This window comes from Orcinus orca, chromosome 2 (assembly GCF_937001465.1).
Source record: "Orcinus orca chromosome 2, mOrcOrc1.1, whole genome shotgun sequence".
Classification (NCBI taxonomy): domain Eukaryota; kingdom Metazoa; phylum Chordata; class Mammalia; order Artiodactyla; family Delphinidae; genus Orcinus; species Orcinus orca.
Genome location: NC_064560.1, coordinates 8,984,906 through 9,002,340, shown reverse-complemented (window position 1 = coordinate 9,002,340; position 17,435 = coordinate 8,984,906). Strand labels below are relative to the sequence as shown.

The 17,435-nt window shown below is 41.6% G+C and overlaps 1 protein-coding gene across 1 annotated transcript; it reads left to right on the top strand.

Moving 5' to 3' along the window:
* Positions 1–727: 727 nt before the first annotated feature.
* Positions 728–15,985, top strand: LOC125963695 (uncharacterized). The gene is made up of 4 exons (XM_049706919.1): positions 728–903; positions 12,370–12,551; positions 12,644–13,273; positions 15,845–15,985. Exons 1-4 carry the CDS (start codon positions 728–730, stop codon positions 15,964–15,966), a joined length of 1,110 nt encoding a protein of 369 aa, XP_049562876.1. The 3' UTR covers positions 15,967–15,985.
* The last annotated feature ends 1,450 nt before the right edge of the window (positions 15,986–17,435 follow it).

The following is a 17,435-nucleotide window of genomic DNA, read 5'->3' as shown; positions in this document are numbered from 1 at the left end:
GGAGTAGAATTGCTGGGTTATATGGTAGTCCTTTTTCTTATTACTACATACTGGTGGATGGCTACTTCCTAGTGGTATTAAATATTTTAGCCCCTTTTGCTTTCCTTCCTGGGGGAAAATTTTGTTTGTTGGTGTGTTTCTATTCAAGTTCATTTTCTGAAGTGTCTTCCCAAGTGGAGCCAGTTCCGGGGCACCTTAAGTCAAGCAACCATGAATTATGTATGCATGGTTACCATAAGTCTTTGATATTCTTTTCTTTTTAAATAATATATATTTTATTGAGATATAGTCAGCATATTGTATTAGTTTCAGGTATACAACATAATGATTTGATATATGTATTTATTGCAAGATGAGCACCACAATAAGTTTGGTTAACACACATCACCGCACATAGTTACAAAAAATGTTTTATGAGGATGAGAACTTTTAAGATCTACTCTCTCAGCAACTGTCAGATACACAATTCACTATTGTTAACTAGAGTCACCGTGCTGTACATTACATCCCCAGGACTTATTTCCCTTAAACTGGAAGCTTGTACCTTTGGACCATCTTCATCCATTTCACCTACTCTTCTACCCACTGCCATTGGCAACCACCAAACTATTTTCTGTATCTATGAGTTCAGTTTTTGTTTTTTAGATTCCAGATATAAGTGACATCATATAGTATTTGTCTTTCTCTGACTTGTTGATCTAAAACAGGCAGTTATTTTACCAGCAAAATGGTTTATTCAGGAACAGCAAAGAATCGCAATTCAGGAGTTGCAATCTATGGTGAACCACTGGCAAGTCTGGAGAACAAAGGAGAGGAAACTTCTCTTACAGAGGAAAATGGAGAGTTAGAAGGGGCTGTTATAAACAAAGAGCCCATTGAAGGGAACTGGGAGTTTGGTGAAGTGTAGTGGCTTTTTATTGGCTGATTTGTTACAGTTTATCATCGGCTGGGCGGTACCAGGCAAGGAGAAATTCTTCCTTTCTTCTGCTGTGTAGTAAATTAGTAACCTTCTTCCTGTTGGAGATGAAAATGTACCTCTCTTCTTGTTGGGTCTGCAACTGACATTGAATGGTTAAGTGTAACAGCTCCCCCTTCTGACCCCCATCTCCATTTTAAATGAGGTTTCTGTTTATCAATTTTCACAGACTTATTTCACTTAGCATAATTCCCTCAAGGTCCATCTATGTTGTCCTGATGGCAGGACTTCCTTCTTTTTCATGGCCATATAATATTCCATTATATATTTATCACATTTTCTTTATCCATTCATCCATCAATGACGCTTATGTTGTTTTCATATTTTTGCTATTGTAAATAATGCTACAGTGAACATGAGGGTGCAGATGTGTTTTCCAGATAGTGATTTTGTTTCCTCTGGATAAATACCCAGAAGGGGATTGCTGAATCATATGGTAGTTCTATTTTTAATTCTTTGAGGAACCTCTTTTCACGGCAGCTGCACCAATTTATATTCCCACCAACAGTGCACAACAGTTCCCTTTTCTCTACATTTTCCCAGACACTTGTTGTTTCTAGTCTTTTTGATAATAGCCATTCTAACAGGTATGAGGTGATATTTCATTGTGCTTTTGATTTGCATTTCCCTGATTACTTGTGATGTTGAACACTTTTCCATGTACCTTTCAGCCATTTTGTATGTCTTTTTTTTTTTTTGCGGTATGCGGGCCTCTCACTGCTGTGGCCTCTCCCGCTGCAGAGCACAGCCTCCAGACGCGCAGGCTCAGCGGCCACGGCTCATGGGCCCAGCCGCTCTGCGGCATGTGGGATCTTCCCGGACTGGGGAACGAACCCGTGTCCCCTGCATCGGCAGGCGGACTCTCAACCGCTGTGCCACCAGGGAAGCCCTGTTGTCTAGTTTTGGTATCAAGGTAATGATGGCTTCATAAAATGAGTTTGGAAGAACCCACTTATCTTACATTTTTGGAAAAGTTTGAGAAGGATTGATATTCATTCTTCTTTAAATGTTTGGTAGAATTCATTCATGAAGCCATGTGGTCCTGGACTTTTTGTTGGAGAGTTTTCATTATTAATTCAATCTCTTTACTAGGAATTGATCTGTTCAGATATTCTATTTATTCATGATTCATTCTTTTTAAGTTGTATGTTCATAGGAATTTATCCATATCTGCTAGGTTACAGATTTTTTGGCTTATAATTATTCATAGCAGTCTCCTATGATCCTTTGCTTTTTGCATGATATCATTTGTCCTTCATTTATAATTTTATTTGTTTCAGTCCTCTCTTTTTATTGATTAGTCTAGCTAAAGATTTGTCTATTTTGTTTATATTTTAAAAAACAGCTCTTATTAGTTTCATTGATGTTTTATATTGTGTTTTAGTTTCTATTTCATCTATTTCTAGTCTGCTCTTTATTGCCTTCCTTGTACTAACTTTGGGCTTAGTTTGTTCTCATTTTTCTAGTTCCTTATTAGGTTGTTTATTTGAGATCTTTTTTTTTCTTAATGTAGATTTATTGCTATAAACTTCCCTCTAAGGACTGCCTTTGCTACATTCCATAAGTTTCCGTATGTTGTGTTTCCATTTTCATTTATCCTGAGGTATTTTTTTAATTCTCTTTTGACTTCTCATTTGACCCATTGGTTGTTCAGTCGTATGTTGTTTAATCTTCACATATTTGTGAGTTTCCCAGTTTTCTTCTTGTAACTGATTTGTAGTTTCATACCACTGTGGTCAGAAAAGATGCTTGATATGATTTCAATCTCAATTTTATTAAGACTTCCTGTGGCTCAACATGTTATCTATCCTGGAGAATGTTCCATGTACGGTTGAGAAGAATGTATATTCTGTTGCTGTTTGATGGAATATTCTATAAATATCTCTTAAGTCCATCTGGTCTAAGGTGTCATTTAAGTCCAATGTTTCCTTATAGATTTTCTGTCTGGGTGATCTATCCATTGATGAAAGTGGGGTATTGAAGTCCTCTACCATTATTGTATTGCTGCCTATTTCTCCCTTTGTGTCTGTTAATATCTGTTTTATATATTTAAGAACTCCTTGATATCCTTAACATTATTTTTAAAATGCCTTTGGATTCCTTAACATGAGTCAAACAATCAGAATATACTTGGTTCACTGGAATGTGTATAAACATGGTATGTTTCCTACCCTTAACAATATCACAGGTCTAACCAAAAAGACAATGTGGAACTACAGGAAAATTGAAACTTTTTGAAGGGTCACATAGGATAGGAGATCTGTCTTGGCAAAATGTTTTTGAAGGATATTGCCACTCATTCCAGAACCAAGTTGAGACTTGTCTTCCCTTGCTCTTGTCTTCTTTACCAGGTAGTGTTCATTAACTTTTTTTTTTTTTTTTGGTTGCTAATATCTATTGTTTAGCTGCTGAGCTACAAAACCTATCACAGCAGTCATGCCAAAAGGTGAGGGTTTCTTTGGTCTGGCTTTTAGGAAGTTAGTAGAAAAAACTAATGTAACACGTACTGGAGCAAAACAGGAGCAAAGAGCACTGAAGCCAGGCAGAGGCCACTTACACCTAGTCCCCATATGTAAGATTGCCACCCAGAACTATAGAGAGCAGTGGTGCGCTCTTCTTGAGAAATCCTGAAATAATGCCAGAACTGAGTTTTGTAGTGATTTCCTTCAGTCCCTCCAATTTTAACCCAAATGGACAGGTTGAAACTGTTTCCTGAGGCTGTATCAGAACAGCTTTCCTCATGTTACAGAAATTTCCAGAAGTTTGAGATTTAGAAGTAGAACCTGTGGTGGGGCAGTGGTATCAGAGCCCGCTGCAGGAGCACAGGGGAGAGGCTGGCATCCCATCAGCAACCACCTTCATCCTTGATGACACACCGCACACCTTGTTTAGTTGTTGAACAGGTTTCTCTAAATCAGCGGGAAACTCCACACACTATTAGATTATGCAGTGATCCAATCAGTCTCTGCTGAGAGCTGACGATATGGCCGCCACTTTGCAGGGTGCAGTGATGTGGGAAGGACCGAGACCCCGTGCTTCCTGTCCTTGTGTCCTTTAAGGCCCAGCAGTGTCTGGAGTAATACCTTTTTTGTAAAGGGGCAGAGGCTTGGTTTTGGCGGGTTTGACTATCAGAATGGGAGACAGTGCCCTCTTGATTTTTCTGCCCTCTGTTTTCTATATCTGTGGTTTTGCATCAATTGGTCCTGCTAGGACTCCAACTCGGACCAGTTATTTAGTGCACGGGGCCAAGAATCCAGCAGTAGTCTACAAGTTCACTACAATGTCCATTCTTGTGGGTGAAATAGTATAATCCACTAAATCCCTACAGTTTTGATTCCACTGTGTCATCTGTGGGTGCTCTGTGAACTGAGAATTGAGTACTCACATCAGAAAAAAATGAATCTGAAATCCCAATGAGGTTGTTCAAGTGTCTGGGTGGAGTGGGTCACATGTGTTCCAAATCCTGTTCTGACTGAGCTATTCCACTGACTTATTGACATTGAGCCACTGTGTCTTACATCAGCCTGGCCATTGTTAAACCAAGGGGTCCTGGCCAAACGTGTGGTAAACATTCCACTGCAGAATCATGATATCTCCCTAAGAGGAATGTTAACTTTGGTTTCCATTACTAATTGAGAAGAAAGAATACCAGGTTAAAATGCTGCCTCCAGCATTTACTAGCTGTATGACCCTGAGAACTTGGGCAAGTTAATATAACCTCTCTGAACTATTGCTTTAGTTCGTTATGAGTAAAATGGGGCTAATAATATTTACCTTGTAGTGCTGTAGTGGTTAAATGATAAAGTCCCCAGTAGAGTGTTGACATGTACTGTGGGCAGGTGATGGCTGCTCCATGGATGGTAGCTGTGAATGACTTAACGGTTAGTGTTTTAGCGCAGTGAGGAGTCAGAGAGAAAGGGGACCAAGGGGAAGACTTCATATGACTATGGAATGCGAAGGAATTCCTGATAAGGCATGACAAATGGGAACCGTTTCCGAAGGAAGCCATTGAATCTCTTTCTCATTAGATTCTTTAAAATAAGACAATATCCATCCGTTGAAAGAATTCACTACAGAGTGGATAACCCTCTGAGGTATACTTTGGGTTCTGGGAAATGTCTGTTAACAGAGGGATTGCTGTTGAAATTTACCCATGAACCCAGACCCTGACCCTTGTTATAAGCTCATCTCTAATCCTTCCAGCTTGGTGATAGACCAACTCACTGGCCTTCCGCAGTTTTGTTTTCAATTTCGAGGGAAGCAGAGCTGATACTGAAGCAGCATTTATAGGTCCTTTTTTTTTTAAAAAAAAAAAAAAAGCAAAACAAGATTGCCGTGGAAACTGAAGGCAAAATGACAAAAATCCAAGGGGGGGGCTATCCTTTGTTAATTGCTTATGAAGATATGAGAAAGGAACAGAAAGTTCAAGCCTGGTAAAATGATGGATCTATTCCAGAGGAGGAAATGAAAGAATAGGTAACAACACCCTTGGGGAGGCCCCAGACAGCACTGTGGAAGCATTTGATTAGAGAGTTTCAGTTACATTGCCTCTCAGATTCATGCTGAGGTTAAAAAAAAAAGCTTGAGTTACATTGACTACTATGTGATTAAACTGAGACTCTCTGGGGAGGAAAACAAAATGGTCAGCATACATGCTTCTTGGCTGGATTTTAAATCCCTTTTTGAAAATTACCTGTCATTTCTTCAAGGATTAAATAAGAAGGTAGAGTGTTTCCTAAGTTTCAGTGAATTCAAACACTTCAGGTTTTTTTCTATCTATCTATAAAAAAGACATAGCCCAGGTATTAAAAGCTACGTGTAGACTGCACAGCATTATAAAACATAAAGTACTCTTATTCTTTACAGCTTCCTTTAAAACTTAAACGTGTATCAGAGAACGAAATTAAACCTCTATTTAAAAAGTACACCTTTGTTCAAAATGTTCTTTACAAGACTATAGGCCTTTCAGAACTAATTTTTGTAGAACTCTCATACTAAAGCTGTTTGTAAGAGCGGTAGGTTATTAAGGCTTCACAAGGAAAGTACTATTGTATATAATTTCAAGCCACACCTAGTTATCAGTGCCTAGTTAGAAACTGGTGGAAAAGTGACTATTTAATTCTTCTTTATGAGTAAAGTGAGAAAAGATATGTCAGGATGAGGGGCGATGTTTTGGTGCTATTAGGATGGTGTTATTTCTATGGACCAGCATCACCCAAATTCTGTTTTGGGACTAACTCTTCCTCTGCAAGGTATTCTTGACCTGAGAGTGAGACTGAAAGAATAAAAACTAAACAGGAAACAAAACACAGGGTTCTTTATATCTAAGGATAACTAATATTAGAAAAAGGTCACTCAAATGGAACCCACTTAAAGTTAGGACCAAAAACATCATAGTAGACAACATAAAACCTAGAGATTATCATATTAAGTGAAGTAGGTCAGACAAAGACAAATACGTGATATCACTTATATGTGAAATCTTTACAAATGATATAAATGAACTTATTTACAAAACAGAAATAGATTCACAGACATAGTAAACAAAATTATGGTTACCAGAGGGAATAACGGGGGCAGGGGTGAAAGGTAAATTAGGAGTTTCAGATTAACATACACACCCTACTATATTTAAAATAGATAATCAGTAAGGACCTACTGTATAGCACAGGAAACTCTAGTCAATATTCTGTAATAACCTAAATGGGAAAAGAATCTGAAAAAGAATAGATATAAGTATACGTAAAACTGAATCACTTTGCTGTACACCTGAAACTAACACAACATTGTAAACCAACTATACTCCAATATAAAATAATATTTTTTAAATAAAAATAATAAAAAACAGGTTTGATAGGTATGATTTTTGACAAATAAAATGAAAATTTATAAAAATGAGTTTATTTTGTTTTATAATTAACAAAATGACTTTATAATGACAATTGTGCACTAAATCATTTGGCTCAACCAAAAATAAATGGAGTGTTGATTTGAAGGATGTGATGGACTGTCACTTTGGTGGCCCTCAATGAACCATGCTTCTTTTTATCTGTACCCCTGTGAGTCGCTTCACACATTGATTCTGGTCTTGGCCACATGACTAGCTTTGACCAATGGAACATTAGTGAAAGAAGTGAAAGACTGGTAAATCCTTGGACCTTGTCTTCTTAGAATGCTTCTTCTTGGAACCCATCCACCACGCTATGAGAAAGCATAAGCAACCATATGGAGAAGCCCACCTGGAGGAGAATCGAGACCCCTAGCCAAGTCAAACTGGGCTCCCAGACTGTAGCCAGTACCAATTTCCATCCCTGTATGAGTCCATTTCTAAAATGAGTCCATTTTAGATCTTCTAGACATCCCGTCTCCAAGCCAACAACATGTGAAGCCCAGTAACCTCCTGGTCAACCCACAGAGTTGTATGAGGTAATAATAAATTGTTAGAAGCCATTAAATTTGGGGTGGTGTGTTATGCTGCAATAGATTAACTAAAGCAGAAACTATTACCTCCAAGTGGGGTCCTGCCATCACATGTGGCATTGATTTTGAGTCTGGGAGAGGAATGGAGAAATTTGGAGGAATGATGAAGAGACTGTTTGGTGGAGGCCGAAAGGTAGTGAGGAATATCTTATTGGAAGCTGAAGGAAAGAGAACTTTCAGCTTCCAATAGGATATAAGCAGAAAAATTAGCAAAACTATTAGCAGTATTGCAGAAAAACTAGCAAAACTATTAGCCTGTGGACATATGGGAAATAGAAAGGGTACCTCATGGCCTTGTGGATCTGGCTGAGGAGAGTTCTGGACAGAATGTTGAAGGTGCCATCTGGCTTCTTTTAGATGCCTATGGTAAAGTCCAGGAGGAGCCTGTTGAGGCAAAGAAGGGACTATTTAGATTTCAAGCAGAATTTAGAAGAACTAAAAAAGCACTAGAACTTGTGGGCTTGATAACAAAATTGCATTCAACCCTAGTCTCTCCAAGAAAACATTTCTCAACGTAAGGAATGGCCTTGGTTTGCAGATGAAATACAGGGTGCTGTTAGTAAAATATGACCTCAGGGTCAACGTCTCTGTTAAGGCATCAGAAAGATTTAAGGAGTATCTCAATCATCCTCTCAGCTACACAAGAAGACGTCTAAGAATCTTAAAAGTGTTTTCCCATAGCTTCCTGATTTGCAGCTCCAAACAGAGAAATGGTTGTCTTGAAGAGATTTGTGAGTGTGATGATTTATCTAATAGAGTGGATTATAATTTGATACATAGAAAACTACAAAGTTTGTAATGTAATGTAAGCTACAGTAATCAAAACAGTATGGTACTGGCACAAAAACAGAAATATAGATCAATGGAACAGGATAGAAAGCCCAGAGATAAACCCACGCACCTATGATCAATTAATCTATGACAAAGGAGGCAAAAATATACAATGGAGAAAAGATAGTCTCTTCAATAAGTGGTGCTGGGAAAGCTGGACAACTACATGTAAAAGAATGAAATTAGAACATTCTCTAACACCATATACAAAAATAAACTCAAGATGGATGAAAGACCTAAATTTAAGGCCGGACACTATTAATAGCTCATTTTTAAAATTGCTGACTAATACTTCATTTTATATCAGTTTGTTTATCTGTATACTTGTGGATGGACTTTTGGGTTGTTTCCTGTTTTGGGCTATTACAAATAAAGCTGTAATGACATTCATATTCAAGTCTTTGTACGGAATATGTGTTCATTCTCTTGGGTAAATACCTAAGTGAAATGGCTCTATTGTATGTTTACCTTTTTAAGGAACCATCACATTGTTTTCCAAAGTGGTTGTACAATTTCCCTTCCCACCAGCAGTGTATACGCGTTCCAGTTCCTCCACATTCTCAACAACACTTGATATGATCAGTCTCTTTAATCTTTGCCATTCTAGTAGATGTTTAGGGGTAGCTCACAATGGTTTAATTTGAATTTCTCTAACGACTAATGACGCACTTAGTTGCCATCCTGATATCTTTTTTGGTGAAGTGTCTGTTCAAGTATTCTGCCCGTTTTTATACTGGGTTTTTTGTCTTCTTACTGGGTTTTGAGAGTTCTCTGAGTATTCTGGATATGCATCCTTTATCAGATATACGCTTTGCAAACATTTCCTTCAGGTCTATGGCTTGACGTTTTATTCTCTTAACAGTGTCTTTTATAGACGGAAGTTTTAAATTTTGATAAAGTGCTATTTTTGTCTAACCCAAGTAAGCAGAGGCTTTCTCCTAAAAGTTTCATGTTTTGTATTTTGAGTTAATTTTTGCCTATGGTGCAAGTTATGGATTGAAGTTCTTTTTTTTTCTTTTGCATATGAATATCAAATTGTTCTATCACCATTTGTTCAAAAAACAATCCATTCTTCAATGCATTGACTCTGCATCTTTGTAGAAAAACACTTTATTTATTTATTTACTTCTGCACTCTCTATTCTATTCCATTGGCTTATGTATCTGTGTTTACACCAAAGCACACTATACTGATTACTATAACTTTACAGTAAGTCTTGAAACCAGGTAATGTTAGTCTTCTAAATTTGGTCTTTATTTTTTAAGTTGGTTTGGCTAAGTTCTTTGCATTCCATATGAAATCTGGAATCTGCTTGTCAATTTCTACCAAAAAGTCCACTGAGATTTTGATTGAGATTGCATTAAATTTGTAGATTAGTTTGGTTAACATTGACACCTTAACAAAATTCAGTCTCCTGACTGTTAGCAAACTATGTGTGTCCATTTTTCACAGACTTCTTCCGTTTCTCTCAGTAATATTTATAGTTTTCAGTGTATAGTCTTTTCAGCTTTATTCCTAAGTATTTTATATTTTGATACTACTGTGAATGGTATTGCTTTTTAAATTTCAATTACCAAACATTTGTTGTTATATATAGAATACAATTGATTTGTGTATGTTGATCTTGTATTCCATACTTTGTTAAACTTGCTTATTAGTTCTAGTAGCGTTTTTTTGAGGATTGTATCAGATTTTCTATATAGATGATTATGTCAGCTATAAATAAATAGAATTCGTTTACTAAATGAGTTAAAACATTTCATAATATCACTGTCTTAGTCTGCTCAGGTAAATGGTTTATTTATTAAACCATTTTTATTGGAGTATAGTTAATTTATAATGTGTTAGTTCCAAGTGCACAGCAAAGTGATTCAGTTATATATATATGTGTGTGTGTATATATGCACACACACACATATATATACACGTATATATGCAGATTCTTTTGCATTATATGTTATTACAAAATATTGAATATAGTTCCCTGAGCTATATAGCAGGTCCTTGTTGGTTATCTATTTTATATATAGTAGTATGTGTCTGTTAATCCCAAATTCCTAATTTATACCCTCGACTTTCCCTTTTGGTAACCATAAGTTTTCTCGCTCTGCCTGTGTGGACTCTGGAATCTGATGCTGGGGTTTGAATCCTTGCTCAGTCACTTTCTAGCTCTGTGATCTTGGGTAAGTCAATTAACCTCTCTGTACCTAAGTACCTTATCTCTAAAATGAGGACGATACTAATACCTACTTTGAAGTGTGGTTTGGAGAATTAATTAAGATAACATATGCAAAGTCCTTACAACAGTGCTTGGCCTGTAGTATGCAATGTATAAGTGTTAGCAGTTGTTAATATTATAATTTGGCAATGCTTGCTCGCTCTAAGTCGCCTTGCCAGGAGTATAAACCGTTTCATATCCTCTCTTTTTTCTAGCAAACCTGCAAAACACCTGCTAAATAACTGTTATGGACTGAATTGTGTCGCCCTCCCCCAACTCCCCACCCCCTACCCCCGTCCCACCTCCTTCTCCCTGTCCAAATTCATATATTAAAGCCCTAACCCCCAAGGAGGCTATATTTGGAGACAGGACCTTTAGAGAAGTAATTAAGGTTAAAGGAGGTCACAAGGTTGGGTCTTAATCATCTTTATAAGAAGACACACCAGAGATTTCCCTCTCTCGCTACATGTACACAGAAAAAGGCCAAGTGAGGACATAGTAGGAAGGCGGCCATATAGGAGACTGGAAGAGAGACCACACCAGAAAGCAATCCTGCTGGCACCTTGATCTTGGACTTCCAGGCTCTCACTCTGTGGTATTTTGTTACGACAGCCTGAGCAGTCTAAGACAGTGATACTATGAAATGTTTTAACTCATATATTCCATGAGAGGCAAATAAGCAGTCCTGACATACAACGTCTGATGCCAACCTCGGGTACCATTTCCCCATTGTGGGAAAGTCTGGCATCTACCATGGTTGAGGTGGGGGAGTGCTGCAGAGTCATATACCATTGGGACTACTGCCCACTTGCTTCCCTCAATGTAGCTATTTTTCCTACAAAATTTGTTGAAGCCCCAGGCTGACTACTAGCTATACAGGGGTTAGTTATTAACTGCGAGAGCTGTTACTCTTATTTCTTTCTTCTTTCAGGCCCATCACAGAGTCCACTAAGTCGCTGATCAGATTCTGGACTAGTGTGACCTCATGCAGGCTGTAGCCTTCCATTCCCTCCCGAGCTGGGCAGCACTGGCTGGAGTCCTGGTCATTCCACTTGTTGGGATTCCCAAAGCCCTCCCGATTTGGGGGTCATGGGAGGTGAGGCCCAGCCTTGGAATTTTCTCTCCTGCTTCTCTATCCTCTTTTCTCTTACCTTTCCTTCCAGAATTCCCTAAGAACTCTTTTCCCTTCAGTACAGAGAAGAATTCAGCTGGGTTCCAAGGCTTAAACTTGCAGACACCCTGGTTAATAAGATGTTTGCAGAACAAAGAGCCTGCCATTTTAAGGCAGTTTTGCTTATACATTTATTATAAATATGTTATATATAACATGTATGATATATGTACGATGGTATGTATATTATACGCATGATATTATGTATATGTGTGCTATATTGAATATATAAAAGATACATATTTCTAAGTAATATCCTTTATTTTCTTCTTCTTACTACATTAGGAACAATTAAAGAAAATTGGAGATAAAAGCAACCTCTGAGTTTAGAAATATAGAACTGTGAGTTTGGGTCTCCTCAGGTTCACTCACTGACTTGTGAAAAGCTGTTTCAAATTTACCTCTGAATTTACTTCTCAGGTGTAGGGTGTTCAGAATACGAAAGCAGTAATTATGTAAATCATGAAGTCAGGTGGCTGTAGGAAAATCAGAGCACTATGGCTTTGGCTTTTCAAATCTTTTATTAAGACTTTCCAAAGACCATCATTAAAAAATGAGCAGAGAGAGAGAGGAGGTCCAGAAAAGTTTATTAGATCACACTTAATTTCCTAGTTAACCTCTGCGAAGGTCAAGTCAGATTGCTATATATTTGACTCTAAATGAACTACATAGAAAATGCAAAAACATATACAGAGTAATCGTGGCAATTGACAGCGCTCGTTTCAAAGAGGTCGCGGGTCTGCAACAGGCTTTGCGCCTGGAAAGCTTTGACTCAGTCGTCTGCGCGCAGGAAGAGGGCTGGGCCGCCGCTCCCAGCACTGGCTTTCTCGCGCGCTGTCCCCGGATACCGCGCCCGCCCCGGGGCGACGCATCCAGTCTGCGGAGCATCGCGAGCCCCCAACCCCCGGCCGGCGTCCCGGCTCCGCCCCTCCCGCCGCGGCCACGCCCCTGCCCCGGGGGGCGTGAGGAGGCGGCGGCCCGTCCTCCCCGCGCCGCTGTGGGGCGTCACGGGCTGGGACGGACCGAGTGAGCCTGGCGGCGGAGAGAGCGGCGCGCGGAGCTGAGCGCCCAGGGCTGCGCTTCTCCGGCCGGCGGGGCGGCGTCGTGGGCCGGACGCTCCGGGCTCTCCGACGCCGCCGGCGGCCCAGCTCCGCCCCGGGCCTCCCCGCCCAGCGCCCCGGTAGTGCGCCCCGGGCGCAGCGCCCACCCGGCCGGTCGCAGCCGGCACGCTGCCCTCGCGGCTGCTCGCCGCGCTCTGCCTGGCCGAGCGGCTCGGGGCCGCCTGCGGCTGCCAGCTGCCTTCGAGTGGAGACCCCTGGACGAGGGCTGCGGCGCCCAGCTGACCGAGAGCATCTCGTACGCCAAGGTGCTGGCGCTGCACCAGGAGGTGCACGGCCTATACAGCTCCTGCCCCGGCAGTACGAGGCCGGCAAGGCGGGGCGCCTCTACCGGGCCGAGGTCAAGCTGCTGTGGACCAGGCGTGGGGCAGCGTGCTCGAGGTGCCCGCCGGCTCCAGGCTCCACCTCAGCGGCCTGGGCTACTTCTCCTGTCACTCCCACACCGTGGTCTAGGATTACTCCTGTTTCTTCTTCCTCAGGTGAGCCTGCCACCTCCCGCCCATACCACCCCCTCGGCCCATTTGCGTGACCAACTGAGGTCGCCTTTATCCGGAGCCGGATCAGGAACTCGCAGGGAGTCCTGTGCATGCGATGTTAGATGACGCCTTGGGCTCCTTCCCGTGCTCTTCGTTCTTTCCTGCTCCTCCCGTCGTGTCTACAACATCCTGGGTACCTCTGGCCAAGACTGTTGGAAAAACAGGGAGTGTTCCTGTGCTTTAGGAACAGAAGAGTGTTTCAGGCAAAAGCTCCAGGTGCTTTCCAGCAACAAGTAGCCAGCCCATTCCAGATAGCAAAGGTTTATGCGGGGGGCTCCGGGGGAGACCCTGGTCGCAGTGCTTTGAGGAATATAAAGGTAAATCAGGCAGGACCCTCTCTGATTGAGTTCATGCAAGTTGGTCTGTGGTCCAGATGAAACGCTTGTGTGTAAGAATTCAGGCGACGGGTTAGACTAAGGTTTGAAATAACAGCAGGTGGAACCCTAATTGAGGTGGAATCCTAGTATACTTGGAACTCTGTGTTTTAAACTGGATTTGGTGGGAGTAGTTTGGGATGGGTGGTGGTCACACCAAAGCAGAATCCCTTTGAAATCAATTGTTGGAATTCTGGCTCCTCTTTTCCTGTGGGTTTGAGCAAGTTACTGACCTTGTCCAGAATCTCAGTAGCCTCACCTTCATAATGTGAGAAACAAGGTTGCTTGAGACTAAAACCCAGTCACTCACACAAAACACCTGGTGCAGGTTAGATGCGGACCAGTCACTATTCTGCACACCTGCTTAAATGCCAAGATGGCGCTGGTGTGGAATGCAGCCCAGCTGGCCTCCCGTTTCACCCGCGTTAGCTCCCATCGGCTGCCGGCAGATCTCAATGCCAGGCTCTAACAAACAGATTTATGGAGGAGGGGCGGGGGGTGGGATGCTGGGTGGGGTCAGGGCCTCGGGGGGGGGGTCACAGGGCTTTGAAGAATATAGAAGTGAATTAGGCAGGAGGCCCTGTCTGATTGGAGACTCCTGGAATCTTGGGCAGTTCCGTGAAAGTTGGGCTGTGGTCAAGACGAAACACATGTGGATAAGAATTTAGGCAATGGGTTTGACTGAAGTTTAAAGTAAAAAAACTGCAGGTGGAACCCTAAATGCATTGGTTGTCTCCAGTTGAAGGAGGAGACTGAGAGGAACCTCAGAATGGAATCGAATGCATCTATCGAGATAACGATTGAATCTATAGCTGTGATGGGCGATAGATCCAGTCTTCCCAGTCTGTGGAGTAGGATTAAAGATACTTGGAATGACCATGACCTTGGTCTGCAGACTCACTCTTAGCTCTTTAGATTTCATGTCACTGAGAAACAAAAGAGTGAGTTCCGCAGAGGGCTGTCCGTAAGCTCATGGCAACATATTTTCCATGCTGAAGCCAGAATATCTAAGATTAGAATATGTGGCGTGCTTTGTGTTGGCTTGGGTGGCTTAGCTAGATTCAGTTGAATTTGTTTTTAATTGCTGAACAAGTACAGTTTCTAAATAAACTCGTCAAGGAGTGAGACAGTACCTTCTTGATACAGAGAAAAACTAGACTTTTCATGTCTTTATTTAAGGAAAACACTGGGGACCCAGCTACAAAACTATTCAACAATGAAACTTCATTTTCCAAAGAAAAAAACCAGAGTACTTGAGAAGATGTTATTTTCTTTTCCTATTTTATAATGAAATACTGTTTTGTCCACTGGTTCTGTGGTCAACCAACTCTTTCATCTTCTCTCTGACATGTTTATAAAACGTTAGGGCAGAACTACAGAGTCAAATGGTAGTCTGATAGATTTCTATTTCACAGAGTTATGTTGCCTTGATGTGTGTTAACAGCTGCATACAAAGCATTCCTCCCCTGTTATTCTGGGACCCATTGAGAAGAGAACAGATTCTGGTCAGCGTCACAGGAGAAGGTGGCACTGGAGACTCCCTGGTGAGCCCCACATGCCCCCCATGGGCTGGAGAGTAGCTCGTATCTCCTTTTCCTTTTGTTTACTTCTTCATCTTGACAACAGGCATTTTTTGCGAGGCTCAATAGAAATGTTAACTAACTTTTATACTGCAGTTACTCTAGCCAGAGACTTTTTTTTAATGTAATCCTTACATCACCATCAAAAAGTAAGGTGCTTTTGTCATCCTCTTTTTATAGATTGTAATACTGAAGCTTAGAGAATTTAAGAAATTCGTTTCCTGTCAGACAGAAGTAGTAGTGGTAGGACTTGAACCTGGCTCATTGCAACTGGCCTCCCTTTCACCAAGAAACAAGGAACACACTGTCTATGAGAAGGAGGGCCACCTGGGAGATAACACAGATAGACAAATGCAGACACGTGCACACACTCCCTCTGCCCCCAAACTCACCTGTTTCAAAAGCTTAAGGATAGACTCATGAAGTAGGAGGCAGAGAAACAATTAGAAATAATGAGAGCCGATGGAGACTGTCACAGTCTTCTGTTGACTCAAGATTCAAGATGGCGCACCCCATGGCTGTCCAATCTACAGCTCTGCTTTCTTCCTCTTTCTTGTTAGGATGGATGAAAATTATAACCTCTTGCCTCATGGAGTCAATTTCCAACATGCCATCTTTCCAGACACTCAAGAGAAGAGAAGGATGTTTTCCCAGTGGCAGCAATGGTGACTTTTTCCAGTGACCGGGAGATCCAAGAAGACAATTGGTAAGAATTGGTACCCTGTGCCAGAGCAAAATAATAGAGTAGCTGCATTTTGACCCAGAGAGTCAAGAGTGCTCTTCCAGAAGCTCAGACCAAAGAGTGTTTTCCTCCGTGCCCCCGACCACCACTCCCAGCAGTTAACAAACCCTGCTCATAAACTCTCGACTCCTGAGGCTTTACTATTGGGCGTGGAGTTCCTCACAAAGTCAGGGAACAAGATGGGATGAAGGTTGGCACGCTGTGCCTCAATCGCCTCTTCTGTAAAATGCAAACAATAGTAGCATCTATGCTATAGGGCTGATGCCATAGGATTTAACTCTGTAGGAAATGTAGATATGTAAAGCCCTTAGCATAGCGCTTGACAGAGAAAGTACTCAATTCATGTGAGCTGATATGACTACTACCATTATTATTATTATAATTGATAGCATAAGGCTACTCTGATTGATAGCATAGGGCTCTGAGGAATTTTCTAAGAGGAAAGAAAAGTCCTCAAGAAAATGAAATGAGAGAATTACAGTAGCTAACACTTCTATGATTCTTATCTATAGCTATTAAGACGTAGAGGTACAGGGTGACCAAGGTAGTCGTGGAACGTAAGGGTCAGGATGCTTTGGGGCATGAACATATAAAAGGGGTATTCCAATCTGAGGCATTAGCCAGAGTTGTGGGGACATTCTGAGGATTGTCACTTTGCCAAAGCAGTGGCATTGACACAGTTGAGCTGGGACGATTGTGGGACCAGGTCAGGAGAGGTGGTGGCCCATGGCTCGCAGTCTCCCATCTGAGATGTTTTTAGGACCACATGACAGACTACTGGAGAGAGTTCTGATGTGGGTGTCCCCCAGGACAAGGACTTTTTTGTGGGTCAAGGAACCGATCTGAACATGTTGGGTGGCTTCCTTCTTTCCACCCGTCTGTGCTGGCCTTGCGAAGAGTGTCTTTCTCTCGTCTGGTGGGTTGGCCTAGGGGGACGGCCTTGTTCTTCCAAACCTCCTTATCTTCTGCCCTAGGCTCCCTGGCACCTGGAGGCCTTCTGCATGTTCTTTGCACAGAACCTGTTCTCACGATGGGCAGGGGTGTCCAGCTAAGGAAAAATGTTGATTCTTGCTTCCTAGACATTATCAAGGGTCCCTTCCTCAGGCCTACCCTACTGACAGATCTGGACTCCTCTGAGCCCTCCTCCATGGTTTGCCAGAACTTTCTGAACTCTGCTCCCAGCATGGTTCCAAGCACCTGTTTGTTTTTCTGCTCTTAATCTGTACTGGTACCCACTCCACATTGAGCTGGACCTAGCAGGTGCCAGCCTGAGTATCCCTGGCTTGGGTCAGACCTTCGCATGTTCCAAATGCAATCTTTTTGGTCTCCGTCTTTGCTTCTCCATTTTTATGGGAGTTTGCTTATTTCAATAACTCCTTGGTAACAGTAGATTTGTGTCAAAAGATCAG